Source organism: Geotrypetes seraphini, chromosome 5 (genome assembly GCF_902459505.1).
Source record: "Geotrypetes seraphini chromosome 5, aGeoSer1.1, whole genome shotgun sequence".
In the NCBI taxonomy this organism is placed as follows: Eukaryota; Metazoa; Chordata; class Amphibia; order Gymnophiona; family Dermophiidae; genus Geotrypetes; species Geotrypetes seraphini.
In genome coordinates this window covers 259,467,057-259,486,653 of record NC_047088.1, presented here as the reverse complement: position 1 = coordinate 259,486,653, position 19,597 = coordinate 259,467,057, and the positions used below count along the sequence as shown (strand labels likewise).

The window sequence follows — 19,597 nt, the reverse complement described above, 5'->3', positions numbered from 1 at the left end:
CCCAGTATTCTGCACACCTCAGCCTGGCCCAGGGCACTAGTGATAAAGAGCGTCCAAAATCCCAGTTCGTTCTATCTTCAAACTTCTAGAGGGATTTTATCATCAGTGCCACACCTGGTCCGGCAGAAGGGGTGACGAGAGAGAGAGAACACCCTGAGGTTGTGGGTTCAAATCCCATGCTGCTCCCTGTGACCATGGGCAAGTCACGTAATCTTCCACTGCCCCAGGTACATTAGATAGATTGTGAGTCCACTGGGACAGATAGGGAAAATGCTTGAAGTAACTGTATGTAAACTGCTTTCAGTCCCTTTCCCTGATGTCATAATGCCTCATTCCACCAATAAAAGCCAACCTCATCAGTGATGTCACAATGACTTCTTTGATCTATACTTGGCTCACTTCTGATATTGCATTGGAGGAGAGTGTGGTGCAGTGGTTAAAGCTCCAGCCTCAGCACCCTGAGGTGGTGGGTTCAAGCCCACGCTGCTCCTTGTGACCCTGGGCAAGTCACTTAATCCCCCCATTACCCCAGGTACATTAGATAGATTGTGAACCCACCAGGGCAGATAGGGAAAATGCTTGAATACCTGATTGTAAACTGCTCAGATAACCTGATAGGTGTGGGGGAAGAAGATAGATACCAAATTGAGGGGGAGGGAGCCAATGCAAAGTGTTGGCTCAGGGCACCAGAGTATCTTGAGCCAGCCCTGCACCTCAAAGACAAGAAGGAGCTTCTCTTTCACTCACATACCATTTCCCAGTATCAGAGGCCGGTGTAGTGTGTCTGCAGCAGACCTCAGAGGCAGAGAGGGAGTTTCTTGCTCCTTGACAATCTCTTCTGTGGCTGTCGGTTCCTGCCTTGGAGGCAGAATTAATTAAGCTGTTGCCGTGGTCTGGATTAAGTTTATTCTTTGGCTCCCTCTTCTGGCCATGTCTGGAAGTGACAAGATCATCATGCGCTCCTTGGGTTTCTTCAGCTTTTCCAACATCTATAGACATTTCACTGTATGAATCACGTTTCAAGTTTATTTAAAAATTCGATTTGATCGCAAAATAATAATCCAATGCGATTTACAAATAATGATAAAATCGGGGTTAAAAAGAAAAACACATTGGTTAAACCAGACAGTTAATGCAACTTTTGACTTAACCAAACACAACAGGGGAAAAAAAAGGATTAAATACAATTTGTAAACAAAATAAAAAGGGCATAGGTGAAGAAACAATAGGATGGGAAAAGGTTACCTGCTCAATTTTCACTTATTATTAGTCCGCTAAATTATATTTATATAGAATTCAAGTAACTCAAGAATTCTATAGAATTCAAGTAACTCAGTTAAAAGCATCCTTAAAGAACCAGCTTTTCAGGAGACCTTTGAACATACTAAGTAATTTTTCTTCCCTTATATTGATTGGGAGCGAATTCCAAATTTGAGGGGCTGTGACAGAAAAGATTGTGTCCCTCCTTGAATAAAGGGACTAAGAGGAGAGATTTTTCTTCAGACAAATGTGATGGTGCCTAAAACTCCCTGTACTGTGGATTAATAGCAGAGCGCCACATGCATCCAAATCTCTCCTGCAGATCCCAGTATCGTGCAGTGCAAAGCCCCTCAACAGGTTTCATCTTTTAATCCATGTATGCTCACATTTAATTTCATATTCTTAATTTGGGGTAGAATTAGGATGCTCTATATCTTCAGCGTGTTTGAATAAGTCTTCTCTAGATTCATGTTCAGGAAATGTGGTATGACCATTGGCCACATGCTGTCAAACTCGTGGAGAAAAGAGAGAGAAAAAAAGTGATAAGCGTCAAATGAAATGGCAAAGTACAGATTCAGAAGAGGCAATTTTCAGGTCCTGGTTTCTGTGTTGTCCCTGGACAGACCCAGGTTTCTGGCCTTCTTATTCATAGGCCTTGAGCGCCCTCTGCTGGCTAGATAGGACATTCTTCCTGGACAGCAGAGCTTCTGTATTGGTCTAGCTTGCCTACTGAAAACAGAGAAATGCATTGGAGAGAGCCCTGTTCGGAGGAGGAAGAAAGCGCTTTCAGTATTACTGTACCTGAATTATAACCACTTTGAGCTCAGGTTGGTAAGGTGTCTACTTAAACTTGGCCACAGTCTTTGCAGGCAGCAGCTGTAAGTGTATTTGTACAAGATCAGGTGAGGAGGGATTAACACTTTTGTCATACAGCCCCTCTGGGAACACAGAGTTAATCGAGAAGGATTTTTTCCCATACTTTTTGGGCTTCCAGCTCCATTGCAAATGACTAGCCATGACCTTCATTATCAGATTGCTTTCTGGGTGTGTGGGTGTGGGGGGGGGGGTTGTCTAGGACAATTCAGCTTGGCCGTTTCATCGATAGCAAATGCATACCTTGCTGAAGCTAACATTCCATTGGGCAAATATGATGAAAGAGGGTGCATATCAAAGAAGTCTTGCCCCCACCCCCACCCATTCACTGGTGGTTGTCTCAACTGGACAGGTGAAAGAATACTTCTCAGGCAGGCCTCATTCCCCCCTCCCCCCACTGGTGCTTCATGCCCAATTGGACTGGTGAAAGAGGGGGAGAATTGTTTCTCCCCCCCTGGTGCTTCAGGCCCAATTGCTTCCAGGTTTAAAAGAAGGGAGCAATGCCCCCTCACCTCCCCACTGGTGCTTCAATAAAGTTATCTGAGACAGCACGGGGACAGCATCTGTCAGACTCTTCAGGTGAGCTGAAAGGGGAGTGACTCAGGACATCATCTGTCAGACTCAATTCTTCGGGTGAGCGGGTGGGGGCCAATACAGCAAGGGGACAGCATCTGTCAGACTCCTCAGCTCTTCAGGGGAGCCGGGTGGGGGCGACTCAGCGCAATGAGGCTAACTCAGGACAGCATCTGTCAGACTCCGCATGAGCCACTCATTCAGGTGAGCTGGGTGGGGGCTGACTCAGCACGATGAAACGGCCTGCTCTTAAAGGGCCATGATGACCTTGCTTCAATTAAACGTCCCATACTGAAAGGCCCATTCCCTTCTGGGGGGGATCCAGGGTTATAAATCCCCTTTAGCCCTCTAACCCAAGTCTAGCCCAGTGTTTGTCCTGTCATTGTTTTGCCATGGCTGATTCTTCCTCCTCTATAGACAGCAAGAGACATCCCAGGAATTCAACCCAGGGGCCACCAATGCCTTTTCGTGCCGTCAAGTTTGAAATGCTCACTGTTTATTTGTGGATTTTTATTTTCTGCTTTTCCAGTACATGGGCAAAGCACAGTCTATCCGCTATAATAAAACCCTTAGCGCACATGCGCAGTTGAAACGTCATGCAGCCGTGATCCTTGATCTGTGGCTCCGTGTTGCCGCATGCGCAGTATGAGCCTTCGGTGGTTTGTGACACGTGCGACGGTTCCCCCAGCAACGTTCCTGCCCCGATCTCCGACGCTGGATGACTTCTGACGACGCCTCTCTTTCTCACCCCTGGACCAGCAGCGGCAGCAGCCGCGGGGCATTTGCTAGGCTGGCCCACTTCGATAATGCGAAGTGGGCCGGCCTAGCAAAAGCCCCGAGGCTGCCCGGCCTAGCGGATGCTGGACAGTGAGCAGGTAAGGGAGAAGGGGTACTACTAGACAGGGGGAGGTAAAATGAACGGAGAAGGGAAAACAGACAGGGGGCAGAAAGAAAGAAATGCCTAAGTGTACACATCTATTCTAGTACCCATTAATGTAATGGGCTAAAAAACTAGTTTTCACATAAACTTACAGAAAATGGCACAGTAAAAACACAATAAAAATATCATAAAACATAACAAATAACATTATTTCTCAGAAATTGAGCACAGCATCCAAAATAATAAATATACAAATAATCCTTGAGTAATGAGTATTAACTATGAGTTCATAAATCAAATTAATGATTACATGTAATACAATAAAGAGCTGTTATTTTCACATCTGAAGCGTGATAATAAATTGCAAGGATTTTATTTTTGCATAAAATCCCTACGAGCATCAGAGCTTTAACCACAGCGGTCGGCGGGGGTGGGGAGGGGGGGGGACTCTTAACACGGCTTGATAAAAGGGAGCTTAAATTAAATATCTTTAATTGTGCAACTAATCATATGATAAATCCCAATTAAAACATTTAATCAAAATGCAGTCCTACTTAAAAGAAATCTTGCGAATTTTGTGCGTCACCTCAGATCTTTCTTTAATTTTGGTCATGTACACTGCTTAGATGATTGAATTTTGATAAGGGATATATCAGGTGAATTTGGAACTTGAAACCGCCTGCTATGGTAACTTGTTTCTCCTGCATTTGACAAGCCTTAGAAAGTTCTTAACAATGACTAATCCAAATCCCCGTCTGATGAAATTTAAGCCCTGTGTTCCCAGCGGAGATAAGAGATCTGATCCCGGCTTCTCTTTATCACCTCTGGTACATTTCAATTAGCAGCTATAAGCTCATTTAGATCCAGTCTGAAACAACTCCAGGGCTGGGACTGATTTCACTCCCATGAGTGCGGTAAAGGTCACAAGGTAGCTAAGTTGATAACTCCCCAGGAAGCCTGGCGGGAGCCGTCTGCTAGGATCTTGGGGGTAAAAAATGGAGCTTACAGGGTTAATTTTGTGAAGCATTTCCCATGTGTAAAGCAGGTTGTACTGGCTGAAAATGGTTGTTATAAAAAATGCAGGTGGGTGCATATAGGGGATTCGTATATAGGCGATTCAAGGGGGAGCCATAATTAATTAATTAATTAGGTTCCGTTTATATCGCTTCCAGTGGCACAGTAAGGGGGGGGGTGGACCGCTCCAGGCGCCGTCTTGGTGGGGGCACTCCCCCGCGCCTTCAATTCACCCCTGCCGTACTAGCTCTTCGCTGGCGCGAGCAGCAGCTCCAACCTGCTCCTCGCACCGGCGCTCCCCTCTGACGTCACTTCCAGGACCCGCGACTAGGAAGTGGCGTCAGGAGGAGAACCGACGCTGGCACGGGCAGCAAGTTAGAGATGCTGCTTGTGCCGGGGAAGCAAACAGGTACGAGGAGAGGGAAGGGAAATGCGCGCGGCAGGGGGGGAGACGCCACCGCCCCGGGCGCCTTTCATCCTCGCTTCACCACTGATCCCATTCTCCCCCAACGCGCTCAGAACGGGTTACAGGTTGGCATTTGTGATGCATAGACAGACGGGTGGAATTGTGGTGTACATGCAATCTACATCTAAACACACATTTGATAAAATGCACACACACGGGTTTATTCCTTTTTTGGAGCAGATGTATATTTGTGTGCTTATAGGGGTCATTGTCTAAGCTTATAAGAAACACAGGCACTAATGTGTATGATTATGCGATATTGAAGAACCCTTATGTGGGTTCAAACCCAAGCTGCTCCCAGAGCAAGTCACTTAACCCCTCCATTGCCCCAGGTACTTTAGATAGATTATGAGCCCACCAGGACAGACAATGAAAAATGCTTGAGTACCCAAATAAATTCATGCAAACCGTTCTGAGCTCCCCTGGGAGAACAATATAGAAAATTGAATGAATAAAGAGTGTGAAAAGCTTCAGCGTCTAATAACCAGAGCTGTTATTGTGACATCATAATGCCTGATTCCACCAATAAGAGCCAACCTCATCAGTGATGTCACACTTAGTTTGATTGTCCTATACTTGGCTCACATCTAAGACATTTTGATTTCTAGAGTGGTGCAGTGGTTAAAGCACCAGCCTCAGCACTCTGAGGTTGTGGGTTCAAATCCCATGCTGCTCCTTGTGACCCTGGGCAAGTCACTTAATCCCCCCATTGCCCCAGGTACGTTAGATAGATTGTGAGTCCACCAGGACAGACAGGGAAAACTGCTTGAGTACCTGAATAAATTCAGGTAAACCATTCTGAGTTCCCATGGGAGAATAGTATGGAAAATTGAACGATTAAATAAAATATATTAACATAGATTAATAGTGAAATGGGGAGTTAAAGGGACTATTTTTGTCTATTGTAAATCTAGAAGGCTCCTTGCTCCCCCCTCTGAAGACCCATCAAATAATTTAAGAATTAAAAGAGTTTAGTCCTTTCCCCTATTTATTATTTTGTATTTTTTGCCTTTATAAAGTACTTCTCTTTACTACAGTTGGCTTTTTGGAAACTGGGCTTGATGGACCAATGTGGCAGTTCTTATGTAGGTGTTGTATCTTGAAATTACCCCCACATGTATGCAACCCTGATTTTATACTGGAAAAGACAGCTCTGTTTACCTTCCCCTTCTTCTAACTGTTGGGCTGGGCAAAGGGCCTGTGACTGTACCAGAAAACAGAAGAGAGACCTCGCACCCTAGGGTACTGCATAGAAGACACGGCATAGGAAGCTGTGAATGTGTTATTAGTTTAGTCTCTGGGATATGATGAGGATAGTGTACAGGCAGGGCCGGATTTTCCTATAGGCTAACTAGGCTTCAGCCTAGGGCCTCAAGATCAAGAGGGGCCTACATTCAAATTGTTAGCAAAATTAAAATTACACTATTCTAAAAACAGTGAACACTAAAACACTGAACCGAAAATAAGGAGAAATTCTACGCTTCGGGATCGGAACCGGCTCCGGCTGCAACGGGGCGCCGACTCGGCTTCTACCTTTCTTTTTCTCGCCCTGGGAGGAGGATCGGGGAGGGAAAGATGTCAGTCCGGAAACAGCTGGGCAAAGCCCAGCCCCGCGGGGAGAGAGGCAAAACGTGGATCCTTCAGGAAGGCCGGCCCAGACTGGCATCGGGGGGGGGGGGGGTTCAGTGGAAGGGGTATGGGAGGCAGGCAGGCTGGCATTGGAGGGGGGTGGGGGGGTTTAATGGAAGGCAGGATGGCATGGGGGGTGTTCAATGGAAGGGGGATGGGAGGCAGGTGTGCATCGGAGGGGGGGTGAGGTGAGGAAGGACGCACTGGGGGCACTATGGACATAGGAAGGGGCAATGTTGTGTGTTATGTTTGATTAGTTATTGTTGAGAATAAATGTCCAAATAAGTGTTCTCGACTTTTTTTTATTTATTATCCGTGTCACATTTTTTATAAAGGTTAGTACCAATAACAACATGTTTCATTTAACATATTGATATATATCACAGTAATGATGTATTTTATTATCTCTCATGTAATTTACAAACTTAAAAATGGGAGGTGAAAGGGAATAGCCTAGGGCTATTTCATCTAAATCCGGCCCTGTGTACAGGGATACTATAAGGAACCTTCAAAGCTGCATTCACCACATGTATGAAATCACTTTTGACTCTTTTCTAAACGCTGAAAGATCTTCTGGAAATGCCTCATTTAAGGAAGGTTCTGAAATGCTCCATAAGCTCTCATTGGGCCTGAACCTTTGGCTAGGATCCAGTTTATGCACCAGAATAAAAATTTGAAAATCCTAGTTATGACATTAGAGCACCCAGGTGACTCCAGGTCATCAAGACAAGCTGAGCAAGGCCTGATTTTATCCTGGTGTAGAGATGTAACCTGGCTTTTCTGAGCTGTATCAGAGCTACAAGTGTATGTGAGGGATTCTGATGACGTAGGGCTGTGCCAAATTCTCTGGTCCCTCTGTGTAGCTTCCTCACAAGGGTTATTTTTTTTCTCGTTTCTACAGATAGGGAGTCACACGAGGACCCCACCACATCAGAAATGACAGAAGAGACCTTCCCGCCTAAGTTTCGAAAATTTATGCGTGTCATAGATCACAAAGCCGGAGCACTGAAGAAAGATCGCCTAAAGAAGCAATCACTGGCCAAGATCCTCGGGGCCGAGAACACAGACACCGAGAAACACGTCCGGCTAGCCCAGGAGCACCGGCTCGATTCGGAGCAGGTAAGCACGAGTGCTGGGCCTCGGAGCAGGCGGAGCTCCAGAGCTTTGGTCGTCACCGCATGCCAGCTCCGCTGTAGAGGCTGATTCGGCTCTGGTTTTGCCCCCTCCCTACACCCCCCCCCCCCCCCTGAGCTCGTGGATTTGTGGTTCTGAGGTTCTAAATGATTTTCCTGGGTAAACCAGAATTACAAATCCAGCATGCACTAGGTCAGAACCAAGACTGAATCAATACCATTAGGGAGTGGAGGTGGCCCGGGTTAGAGCAAATGAGCAAGTCAGTTAACCTCCATTGCTTCCGATATGAACTTACCGTAGCGTGTGAGCCCTCCAGGGACAGGGAAATAAACTGTGTACCTGAATGCATCTCACCTTGAGCTACCGCCGCAAAGGTGCAAGCTGAGTCCAAATAAAATCCATTTTAAAAATGGCTGCACGCCATGGGAAACAGCACAGAGAGGGTCAAAGTTCACGAAGCAAGGAAAACAGCACAAAGGGCCTCAGTGAACGGGGAGTTTAGTGACCCAACACAAGCCACGTTTGGGCGCCATTGACACTCCTCTTGACCTTGGGAAGATCACTTTGGGGCCTTTTGGTAAAGCTTAACATGCTTGTAAAGGCCAAAGTCCTGTTTCACACCTGTGGACCATACACTTAGGTCCAGATTCTATAAAAGGCACGTGAAGTTAAGTGCCTAACTTAATTATTTAAACAGCTTAATCAGTGAGCTCATAATTGACAAAAATTCAAATTAGTTGGGTGGTGGGTGTCTTAACTCGGTAGGCACCTCCAATTTTCAGATAGGCACCTAGTCCATCTACCAGAAAGTGGGTGTGGTTAGGGGGGGCGGATAGTGGGCGTGCTTTCCTTGTAGACCCCTAAATTGGACTGGGTGCAATTGTGTAAATCAGGGGTGCACAACTCCGGCCCTCGAGGGCCGTAATCCAGTCGGGTTTTCAGGATTTCCCCAGAGAATTTGCATGAGATCTCTTTGCCTGCACTGCTTCCAATGTAAGCGTATTGATCTCATGCATATTCATTTGGGAAATCCTGAAAACCTGGCCTGGCGAGGGCCAAACTTGTGCGCCCCTGCTGTAAATGGTTCCTAACCCCTGGTTGATATGTGCTATGCGCTGCTTTCCTCGGCGTCTATGTTGTAGGCGCTGTTTATAGAATCGGGGGCGTAATGCATGCTAATGCCCATTCGTGTGCCCTAAGCTTTAGTAAAAGGGCTCCTTTAATGCCTCAGGCGCTTACATAAATGTTCCCAAACACCCACCATCACCAGAATTTCTGCAGGTCATGAAGGTCGGGCAGAGCCTGCACTGCTCTCATTAGCTTCTGTCTAAAACGGTGTTTCCCAAGGTCAGTCCTGGAGGACTTTCAGAGACAGAGATCTTCACTGGTAAGACTGTGCTGGGAAATTGCTTACAAACTTAGGAAGAGGGAATCCTAAAGCTAAATGCATAAACTCAGGGACTTATTTTATTTAAAGTACTTTGCTCACTTGGCGAGGGAGTTTTAGGGACTGTTGTTTGCTTAGCGTAGGAAGTCTCTAGCATTTCAAGGGGATATTTTAAAAATTGCTATAGTATCAGTATAAAGCACAGCTAATACGCGCGGGTAGCTTCAGTTTAGACTTTAATTCCCTCTCTCCCACCCACCCACCCCTGGCCTGATTTCAGAATTATAGGCCCTTGAACCAATTAGAAAGCTAAAAAAAAGTAATTAGCTAATCTCTATTAGCTAGTAATTAACCCTCAAGAAATAGTCTTAAGAAATCCTTGGAGGGTAAACTACCAATTACAACATGCCAAATAATAATAAAAATGAAGCATTATCATAGCCTAACACAGGGGTGCCCACACTTTTTTGACTCGCGAGCTACTTTTAAAATGACCAAGTCAAAATGATCTACCAACAATAAAATAAAAAAAAAACACAACGCACACTGTACGCATAGAATTGTTAATTATCATTCCTATTCCGGGGTTTTTTCAAAGAGGTCAAAGCAGATGACTCTATGCACTGTCACCTCAGTAACAACCATACAAAAATAGACAAATAGCCACCCCCCTCCCTTTTTACTAAACCACAATAGCATTTTTTAGCGCAGGGAGCTGCGCTGAATGCCCAGCGCTGTTCTCGACGCTCATAGGCTCCCTGCGCTAAAAACCACTATTGCGGTTTAGTAAAAGGGGACCTTATTGTAAAATACAGACAGCAGATATAAATTCAGACACATTTTGATCACTAAATTTAAAATAAAATCATTTTTCCTACCATGTCTGGTGATTTCATGAGTCTCTGGTTGCACTTTCTTCTTCTGACTGTGCATCCAATCTTTCTTTCAGCCTGTATGCTTCCTCTCCTCCACACCTCATTCCCTCCCCCAACTTTTTCTTCCTCTCTCCCTGACCTTTCTTTCTTTCTCTCTTTATGCCCCCTTTCTTTTTTTTTGTTTCTCTTCTTTCCTTCTGTCTGTCTCCCTGCCTGCCCCCTTTCTTTCTTTCTCCCTGCCCTTTCCCAAGCCACTGCCACTGACGCTGCCATCGGGGAACAGGACCCAAACCGCCACCAATGGATAATAGGCCCCAAAGCTGACGCTGACGCCGCCCAATGCTCTCCCTGCTTTGGGCCCAGCATTCCTCTCCCCGACGTCAATTCTGCCGTCGGAGAGGAAGTTCCGCCCAGCCAGGCAGCGATTGGCTGGCCCGAACTTCCTCTCCGACGGCAGAATTGACGTCGGGGAAAGGAAGACTGATCGGCCCGATAGATCACCAAGGCAAAGTGAGTCCTGGGATCGACTCACTTTGCCTTGGCGAGCTACCCGTCGATCGCGATCGACCTATTGGGCACCCCTGGCCTAACATATAACTAACAATTTTAGGGAACCTCAGTGATCATATTCTTACTCCCTTAGCAACTTAACAAAGAAATCACAAATATTAAGAAGCAGGCAGCAGTCCAGCAGCAAAATGGGAGCATCCAGTCTTTTGCATTGTCACATATTTGATTATCTACCAGTTGGTGAGAGGTATTATGTGTGTGCTTGGTGCAAAGAGCTCCTAACACTCAGGGAATGGGTTTGAACTCTTGAGGCTAGAGTAGCAGACTTAGAGGAGCTGAGGAGCCAGAGAGGTACGTAGAGAAGACCTACAGGGATGATGTAGAGAAGTCCCACCGTGCTGCCTCGGAAGAGGAAGGTCTTCTTAAAGGAGAGTATTACCCTAGTGAAGTAGGAAGCAATCCTGTAGCAAGACCTGCCCTCTAGAGGATGCAATGTCCTCTCACACCGTGGATGTATCTCCAGGGGCTTCTGCCCAGGTGAAAAGAGTTAGCACAGCCGTTATAGTGGAAGATTGTAGATATCTGGGTGGTTGGTGGACGTAAGGATCACTTGGTCAATTGCCTGCCTGGTGCGAAGTTGGCGAACCTCACGCGTCACCTAAATTAGATTTTAGACCATGCTGGAGGAGGAGCCTGCTGTCTTGGTACATGTGGGTACCAACGACATGGGGAAATGTGGTAGGGATGTTCTGGAAGCCAAATTTAGGCTCTTAGGTAGGAAATTAAAATCCAGAACTTGGGGGAAGGCCAACAGTTGCTCCAAAGAGCATGGTTCAGAACAAGGTATCTTTAAAAGGGAAGACAGAGCATCCCGATAGCGAGATTGCAGTACATGCCACAGTAGACCAGGTTTCCTTAAATATAGATCAGGCTGATTTTAAAGATTGCAAATTATCCATGCCAACTGCTGAGCAAATTGTAAATAGATATAACAAACATTGAAATGTTTGTGTGCAAATGGCAGAAGCCTAAGAAAGAAGATGAGAGAGGTAGAAAATATTGCACTAAATGAAAAGATTGATATAATAGGCAGCTCTGAGATCTGGTGAGAGTAAGGCAACCAATGGGACACTGTCATACCAAGATATACACTAAATCACAGTGATAGGGGTGGATCAAATTGGTTGAGGCATAGCGTTATGTGTTAAGGAGGGCTTTGAATTGAATGGATTGAAAATTCTACAGGAGCCGAAACACATCTTGGAATCCCTTTGGGTAGAAATTCCATGTGTAAGGAGGAAAAGGATAGAGATAGGAGTGTAGTAAAGTTCACCTGAACAGGATGAACAGACAGATGCTGAAATGTTATCAGAAATTAGGGAGGCTAACAAACTGAGTAGCACAGTAATAATGGGTGATTTCAACTACCCTGATATTGGCTGGGTAAATGTAACATTAGGGCATGCTAGGGAGATACAATTATTTGATGAAATCAAGAACTGCTTTATGAAGCAGCTGGTTCAGGAACCAAGAAGAGGTGAAGCAATTCTGGACCTAGTTCTTAGTGAAGTTCATGAATTGGTGCAGGAGGTAATAAGTGCTGGGGCCGCTTGATAACAATAATCATAACATGATCAGATTTGATATAATCCCTGAAATAAGTTCACACAGGAAATCCAATACAATAGCATTTAAGTTTAAAAAAGGAGACTATGATAACATGAGGAGAATGGTTAAAAAAAAAAGAAACTTAGATGAGCAGCTACAAAGGTCAAAAATTTACATCAGGCGTGGATGTTATTCAAAAATACCGTCCTGGAAGCCCAGACTAGGTATATTCCATGTATTTAAAAAGGAGGAAGGAAGACCAAACAGCAGCCGGTGTGGTTAATAAGTAAGGTGAAGGAAGCTATTAGAACTAAAAGAGAATCATTCAGAAAGTAGAAGAATGATCCAACTGAAAATAATTGTAAATAGCACAAGGAATGACAAGTTAAATGCAAAGCACTAATAAGGAAGGAAAAGAGAGACCTTGAAAAGAAAATTGCACAGGAAGCAAAAACATACAGTAAAAACTTCTTGTAGGTATATTTAAAGCAAGAAGCCAGGAAGAGAATCGGTTGGACCTTGGAGTAACAGGGGCTCTCAGGGAAGGCAAGAGAAGAGATTAAATGAATTCTTTGCTTCAGTCTTCACCAAGGGAGATGTGGTGGAATTATTGGTGCCAGAAATGGTATTCAATTCTGATGAACCAGAGAAACTCAAACAAATCTCTGTAACACTGGAAGGTGTAATGGGTCAATTTGACAAATTGAACAGTAGCAAATCACCTGGATAAGATGGTATACATCTAAGAGTGCTAATAGAATTGAAAAATGAACTTGCAGGCTATTGATAGTAATTTGTCATTTTTCTTTAAAATCCAGTGTATTGGAAGACTGGAGGGTGGCCAAAGTGATGCCAAATTTAAAAAGGGTTCCAGAGGTGATCTGTGAAATTATAGACCGGTGAGTCTGACATTAGTGCAGGGCAAAATGCTAGAGACTATTATAAAGAACAAAATGACAGAACATATACGTAAGCATGGATTAATGAGAGAAAACCAACATGGATTTAGTCAAGGGAAATCTTGCCTCACCAATGTACTGCATTGCTTTGAAGGGGTGAATGAATAAGAACATAAGAATAGCCTTACTGGGTCAGACCAATGGTCCATCAAGCCCAGTAGCCCATTCTCACGGTGGCCAATCCAGGTCACTAGTACTTGGCCAAAGCCCAAAGAGTAGCAACATTCCATACAGAATGTAAAAGAATAGCAAGATTCCAAAATCTCAGAGAGTAACAAGATTCTAGAACCCCAAAGAGTAGCAACATTCCATGCTACCGATCCAGGGCAAGCAGTGGCTTCCCCCATGAATATATGGATAAAGGTGAGCCGGTTGATATTGTGTATTTGGATCTTCAAAAGACATTTGACAAAGTACCTCATGAAAGACTTCTGAGGAAATTAGGAAGTCATGGGATTGAGAACTGGTTGAAAGACAGAAAACAGAGAGTAGGTTTAAATGGAGAAGGGTAAATAGTGGGGTTCCCCAGGGGTCTTTGCTGGGACCACTGCTTTTTAACATATTTATCAATAATCTAGAAATGGGAATAACTAGTGAGATAATGAAAATTGCTGATGACACAGAGTTTTTAAATCTCAAGAGAAGTCCATAGGCCATTATTGAGATGCTGGGAGGGGGGGGGGGAGAATCCACTGTTTATTCCTAGTATAAGCAACATAAAATCTGTTTACTCTTTGGGATCTTGTCAGGTACTTGTGATCTGGGTTGGCCACTGTTGGAAACAGGAGACTGGGCTCGATGGACCTTCGGTCTGTCCCAGTACGGTAATTCTTATGTTCTTATGTTAATATGCATAAGATTAATTTGCATATACTGCCACTACTGTATGCAAATTTCTTCCATGCATATTCATTGTGGATATCCTGAAAACCTGACTGGCAAGGAGTACTCCAGGACTGACTTGGGAAACACTGGTCTACAATCCTCGAGCAGCCAGGACACTCTGTTCCTGGAGGCCGTTCCTGGCTTTCTGACTCTCCTCCCCATTGCATTCTGATAGTTGTAGCACTGGCTTCAGACAAAACTTGCAACAATCTTATAAAATTGGTCTATAAGATAAAACCGGGAATACACCGGGTTTTCCCTTCTGTCCCTCGTCGGAGCTGTGCAGAATGCTAGAAGATGTGTTTTGGAATAAAACTACAAATTCCTGCATGATTGGGATAGAGAATGACACGGTGGCTGTTACCAGTGGCTAGCTGCCGGTAGCCACGGGTAACCCGCCGAAACGGTGGGGGAGAAAAAGTGCTCACTGCAGGTATGGGGACAAGGCCATCCACTGCCCCATGGTGCGGTGAATGGCCTTGTCTCCACAGTCACCGATCGCACACAGCCCACTTCCTCCTTTCTACCTACCGGCTGCATCTATCTCCCTCCATCCCCATTACCTTCATGGCGCGTTTTAACTTTGCAGAATAATTTGTTCAAGCCGCCGGAGCCTGCCTGAAGTCACGTGTGTCTGTGGGCGGAAGCTTCTCCTCTGACACAACCAGAAGTTGCGTCAGATGAGAAGCTTCTGCCGGCTGACGCACGCGACTAAAGGCAGGCTCCGGCGGCTTGAACAAATTATTCTGTAAAGTTAAAACACGCCTCGAAGGTAAGAGGGAGGGAGATGCTCAGACCGCGTGAGGGGTGCTGAAGGGGGTGGCGAGGAACAGACGCTGAAAGGAAATGGGGAAGAGAGAGTGGGGAAAAGATGCTGAAGGGAAATGGGGAACAGAGAGTGGGGAGAGGACGCTGAAGGGAAGAAGACAGAGAAGCCAGACTATGTGGGGAGCGGAGGGAAGAATATGGGTGCCAGACCAATTTGGGGAGGTGGAGGGAGAGGCACAGTAACAGAGCAAATTGAAGACGCAGAGAGAAAACAGACAGTGGATGGAAGGAATTGAATGAGATGAAGATGAGGAAAGCAGAAACCAGACAACAAAGGTAGAAAAAAAAATTGCTATTTATTTTAGGATAAAGTAGTATATTAGTTGTGTTGATAAAAATTTATAAACAAAGCCCTGCCAGCTAAACATCTCTTTCTCTAGTTCAGCAGCCAGAACTTTAATTTATAAGGAAAGAATAAGCTAAATATTGCAGTACTGAGGCTTGTATGGATGCTATGGGGACAGTAGTCATGGGGACGGGGAGGGGACAGGGCAGGGACAGTGGTCACGGGACAGGGTGCTGACAGGGACTGTGGTCGCGGGGACGGGGCGGTGTTGAGGACAAATTTTTTCCCTGTGTCATTCTCTAGATTGGGACAGGGTGGTCATCTAATCCAGTGGTTCCCAATCCTGTCCTGGAGGACCACCAGCCAGTCGGGTTTTTGGGATAGCCCTAATGAATATGCATGAGAGAGATTTGCATACATGCATATTCATTAGGGCTGTCCTGAAAACCTGACTGGCTGGTGGGGTTGGGAACCACGATCTAATCAGTCTGCCTGGGGATTGGGAATTGAGGTTTAGCAGGCTGGAACTGACCTGGTCATCTAGACTCTCTCTCTCCTTGTCCAGGGCCCATGCCGAAGACAGATGGAGTCAGCTCTGCAGGACATTAAAGCTAGTCATCGCATTATCCCTAGATCTTTTTACCTGCCCAACTGTGACAGGAAGGGATTCTACAAAAGAAAACAGGTGAGATGAGTCACAGAAATGCACTCAAAAATGAACAGATTTGCCCCCCTGCCCTAGATCACTAGTTCTCATCCAGGCAGTCGGGTTTTCAGGAAGTCCAAAATGAATATGCACGAGAGAGAGAGTTGCATGCACAAGCGTCCTCGAAAAGCAAGTCTTATCTCATGCATATTTGCAGTGGAGATTCTGAAAACCGGACAGGCTGGAGAACTCCTGCCCTAGACCACTGGTTCTCAAACTGTCCTGGTGGAGTGCTGGCAAGCTGAGTTTTCAAAATATTCACTATCAATTTTGCATTGTGGGAAAGCTTTTGCAGGAAATGAATGGCACAGATTTTTATTTTGTTTTGACTTTTTTTTTCTGTGTAGTTTTTTGGGTTTTTTTCGTTTTGTTGTTGTTCAATTGCTGTGGTATAGTTTGATATTCCCATTTCACTGCTGCTTATGTAGAAATCCTATAAAGTGTGTATGTGGGTGGGGGGGGGGCGGGGAGTATGTTCCTCTAATCACACGTACCATAGGGTTACCAGACATCAGGAAACTTGGACGTTCTCATTTTAGAGGACTGTCCAGGTGCCCGGATGGATTTCCCAGTAGTTTCTCCAGGTTTTGAAAGTCCCCGATCTCAGGACCACATCTGGAGGGCACCTGCACATGCGTGGACATTGACGCAATGACATGCAAATCTGCTCCATGCATATTCATGTCAATGTCCACGCATGCACAGTCCCGAACTTGGAGAGTTGTTTTTTTTTTTGGGGGGGGGGAGTTTGGGGCTGGGGGCCGGACCAGGGTGGGACCAGTGTCCTCTTTTTTCTATGCTGAAAGGGGCATCACCCCCTGTGCTCCAGCAGCAATCTGACAAGCACTGGAGTGGGATGACATCCCTAGGCAGCTACCTAATAAAGGGTCCTTTTACTTAAGTGTAATAACAAATTTATACCACAGCCATAACCCCCCCTCAGATTTTCTAATTAACATATAACCAATTTTAAAAATTACTTTGGGAGCGCTTAGGAGGAAATTCATAAAGTGCAGTAATTGGGCCTTAATGTGACATAGAAGGCTCAAATTCTGCCTGACTTAAAATATTACAGTGATAAAATAAATCGCCACTGGTTAGGTAGTTGTGAGATGTAAAATATGCAAATTAATGTTTTGCATCTTATTACTATGCAAGTCATGTTACGGCCTCAGAACTGTGGTAAAATAATGGGTTATTATACCATACGGGAGCATCAGGCCACAAAGCCGTGGTCTGATGCTCCTGAACCACATGAAGAGTGTCCCCCTCAGTCCTCCCTGAACCCCCCCCCCCTACTTCAGCTCCACCTCACAAGGCCCTCCCACCCCCCATAGGAGCTGCCTTTATAAATCATTGATGGTCCAGGGGGGTCTTTGGGGGTCATTCGGGGGGGGGGGGGTTAGGAGGTCAAGAGGGCATCCAGGTGTCTTCAGCAGGAGCAATTCCCAGTCTTATTAATTAATTAATTGATTGATTGTTAGTATTTATATACTGTTTCTAGCCTAAGTGGTGTATATTTAGGTACACAAGCATTTTCCCCCCATCTGTCCCGAAGGGCTCACACTTTTGTTTAATGTACCTGGGGCAGTGGGGGATTAAGTGACTTGCCCGGGTATTTCTGCCTTGTGCTGCGCCTTCTTCAGAATGGTGCCCTCTAGCAGTAGTCTCACGCAACTACCACCAGGGGTTATATTTCCATACGTAGATGCTCTAACTCAGGGGTGTCAAAGTCCCTCCTCGAGGGCCGTAATACAGTCGGGTTTTCAGGATTTCCCCAATGAATATGCATGAGATCTATTTGCATGCACTGCTTTCATTGTATGCTAATAGATCTCATGCATATTCATTGGGGAAATCCAGAAAATCCGACTGGATTGCAGCCCTCGAGGAGGGATTTTGACATCCCTAGTTAGCACAAGGACACCCACTCTCTGCTCCTGACACGCCCTAAAAATGTTGCAAAAAAAAAAAATATATATTTATCAAAGGTTAGCACATACACATGCAAAAACTAACATTTGACACTTTTAGCATGTTTTGCGTTAGTCCATTTTTGCTGTGTTAGGTGTGCATTAGCACTTGATTCAGCTGAGCAAAGGATTCTGTTGTGAGTGGTGGATGACGAAGAACAAAGGGGCCCATCCAGAGCTGAGATTTGTCTGCTTTGGCAAGATCAGGGGTGGGCAACTCCGGTCCTCGAGGGCCAGAATCCAGTTAGGTTTTCAGGATTTCCCCAGTGGAATATGCATGAGATCTATTTGCACGCAATGCATATTCATTGGGGAAATCCTGAAAACCCAATTGGATTCCGGCCCTCGAGGACCGGAGTTCCCACGTCTGGGCTGGATGCTCATATCAGTTTCCATATGTAATCCAGCAGCAAGCTCGCTCCAGTCCATGGCTTCGTTTTCCTACCACCACCCTCCAGGCAAAATACATTTCGCACCTGATGTGACATTTTTCTCATAGTCTTTGTACTGATTTTGCAGAGGAAAGGTTTATTGGGGGGGGGGGGGGCGGGGATATCTTTTCGTGATCATGCTTCTAAGCTGTCTTGCTTAATTTCCTCTGTTCTTCTCCCTTCTCTCCCCTACCCTTGACAGTGCAAACCCTCCCGTGGCCGTAAACGTGGCATCTGCTGGTGCGTGGACAAGTACGGCCTTAAACTCCCCGGCAGCGACTACGTCATGGGAGACCTTCAGTGTCACAGCTTTGACAGCAGCAACACTGAATGAAGCGGCAATGACTGTGGTGCCTGGGGGGGGCCAAGATTCCCTTTTCACTTTTTTTGTGTGCTTTTATGTGAGGGAGGAGGGGAGAATTTTTTTTTTTTTTTTTTAATTTCATGAGCAAAACTGAGGGACCTTGGAAACCTTTCGGCAAAGTTGCACCTCTCTCTCGCACTCACTTTTTCACGAGGAACAGTCGCTGAGCTAAACTGTAAACAAACGGAAAAGAACTGGAGCTGCAAGACACCACAGAGCTGTTTCGAGAGGAATGATTTTTTTATTATCATTATTGTTTTGTTCTTTTCTGTAGTGATCGTCAGAAGTGTTCAAGTGACCCGGTTCCTGATTTTTGAACTCCGATTCCAGGGCATTGTGGTATTTGTAGACCCACTTCTAAATGTGAAAGGGGTGCTGCAGATACCAGAATACATCAGGACGGGGCCGTCAGAATTCCAGAACCGGCCCAGAAGCTCCAGGACTCTAGGAACCGTGTCATTTGGCAGCTATGGATCAGTAACGGAGGGCAAAGGGCTCTGACCAGCTTTGCACTTCTCATTTTTCCTGAATGCACTTGGTTTAAAAAAAAAAAAAAAAAAGCCCCGGTTGGTTTTAAAAACTACTCCCTCCCCCTCGCCCCCAAAAAAGAAAAATGTTATGAAGTTTTCCTCAAATTGTCCTTTTAAAATGTATTTGATAACTGAACCTTCTATCTCACAGATTTTTGGTACCAGCATCCGTAACGTCCAGAAGCGGAAATTGCCTTAACAGATCCATCAGCAAAGAAAGTTCATAGTGTTTTATAGCGAGACATGCAGTATGTATAATAATTGTGACCGGCTGAGCTAAAAAGTAGCAAAAGTCCATAGTCTGTTATTGAGAAAGACATGGGGGAAGCTACTGCTTTCCCTTGATCAGTAGCATGGAATGTTGCTACTCTTTGGGATTCTAGAATCTTGTTACTCTCTGGGATTCCGGAATCTTGCTATTCTTTG

General features: G+C 45.3%; 1 protein-coding gene across 2 annotated transcripts in view; it reads left to right on the top strand.

The window, feature by feature from the left end:
* Window positions 1–19,216, top strand: part of IGFBP5 (insulin like growth factor binding protein 5) — a 35,791-nt gene extending 16,575 nt beyond the window's left edge. The window contains exons 2-4 of one of the 2 annotated variants that reach the window (XM_033946952.1): window positions 7,597–7,814; window positions 15,733–15,852; window positions 18,480–19,216. In XM_033946952.1, coding sequence (XP_033802843.1) covers window positions 7,597–7,814; window positions 15,733–15,852; window positions 18,480–18,611 — 470 coding nt within the window. In that variant the 3' untranslated portion in view covers window positions 18,612–19,216. The remainder of the gene's footprint in view (window positions 1–7,596; window positions 7,815–15,732; window positions 15,853–18,479) is intronic. The other variant, XM_033946953.1, reaches the window with a different exon arrangement.
* The last annotated feature ends 381 nt before the right edge of the window (window positions 19,217–19,597 follow it).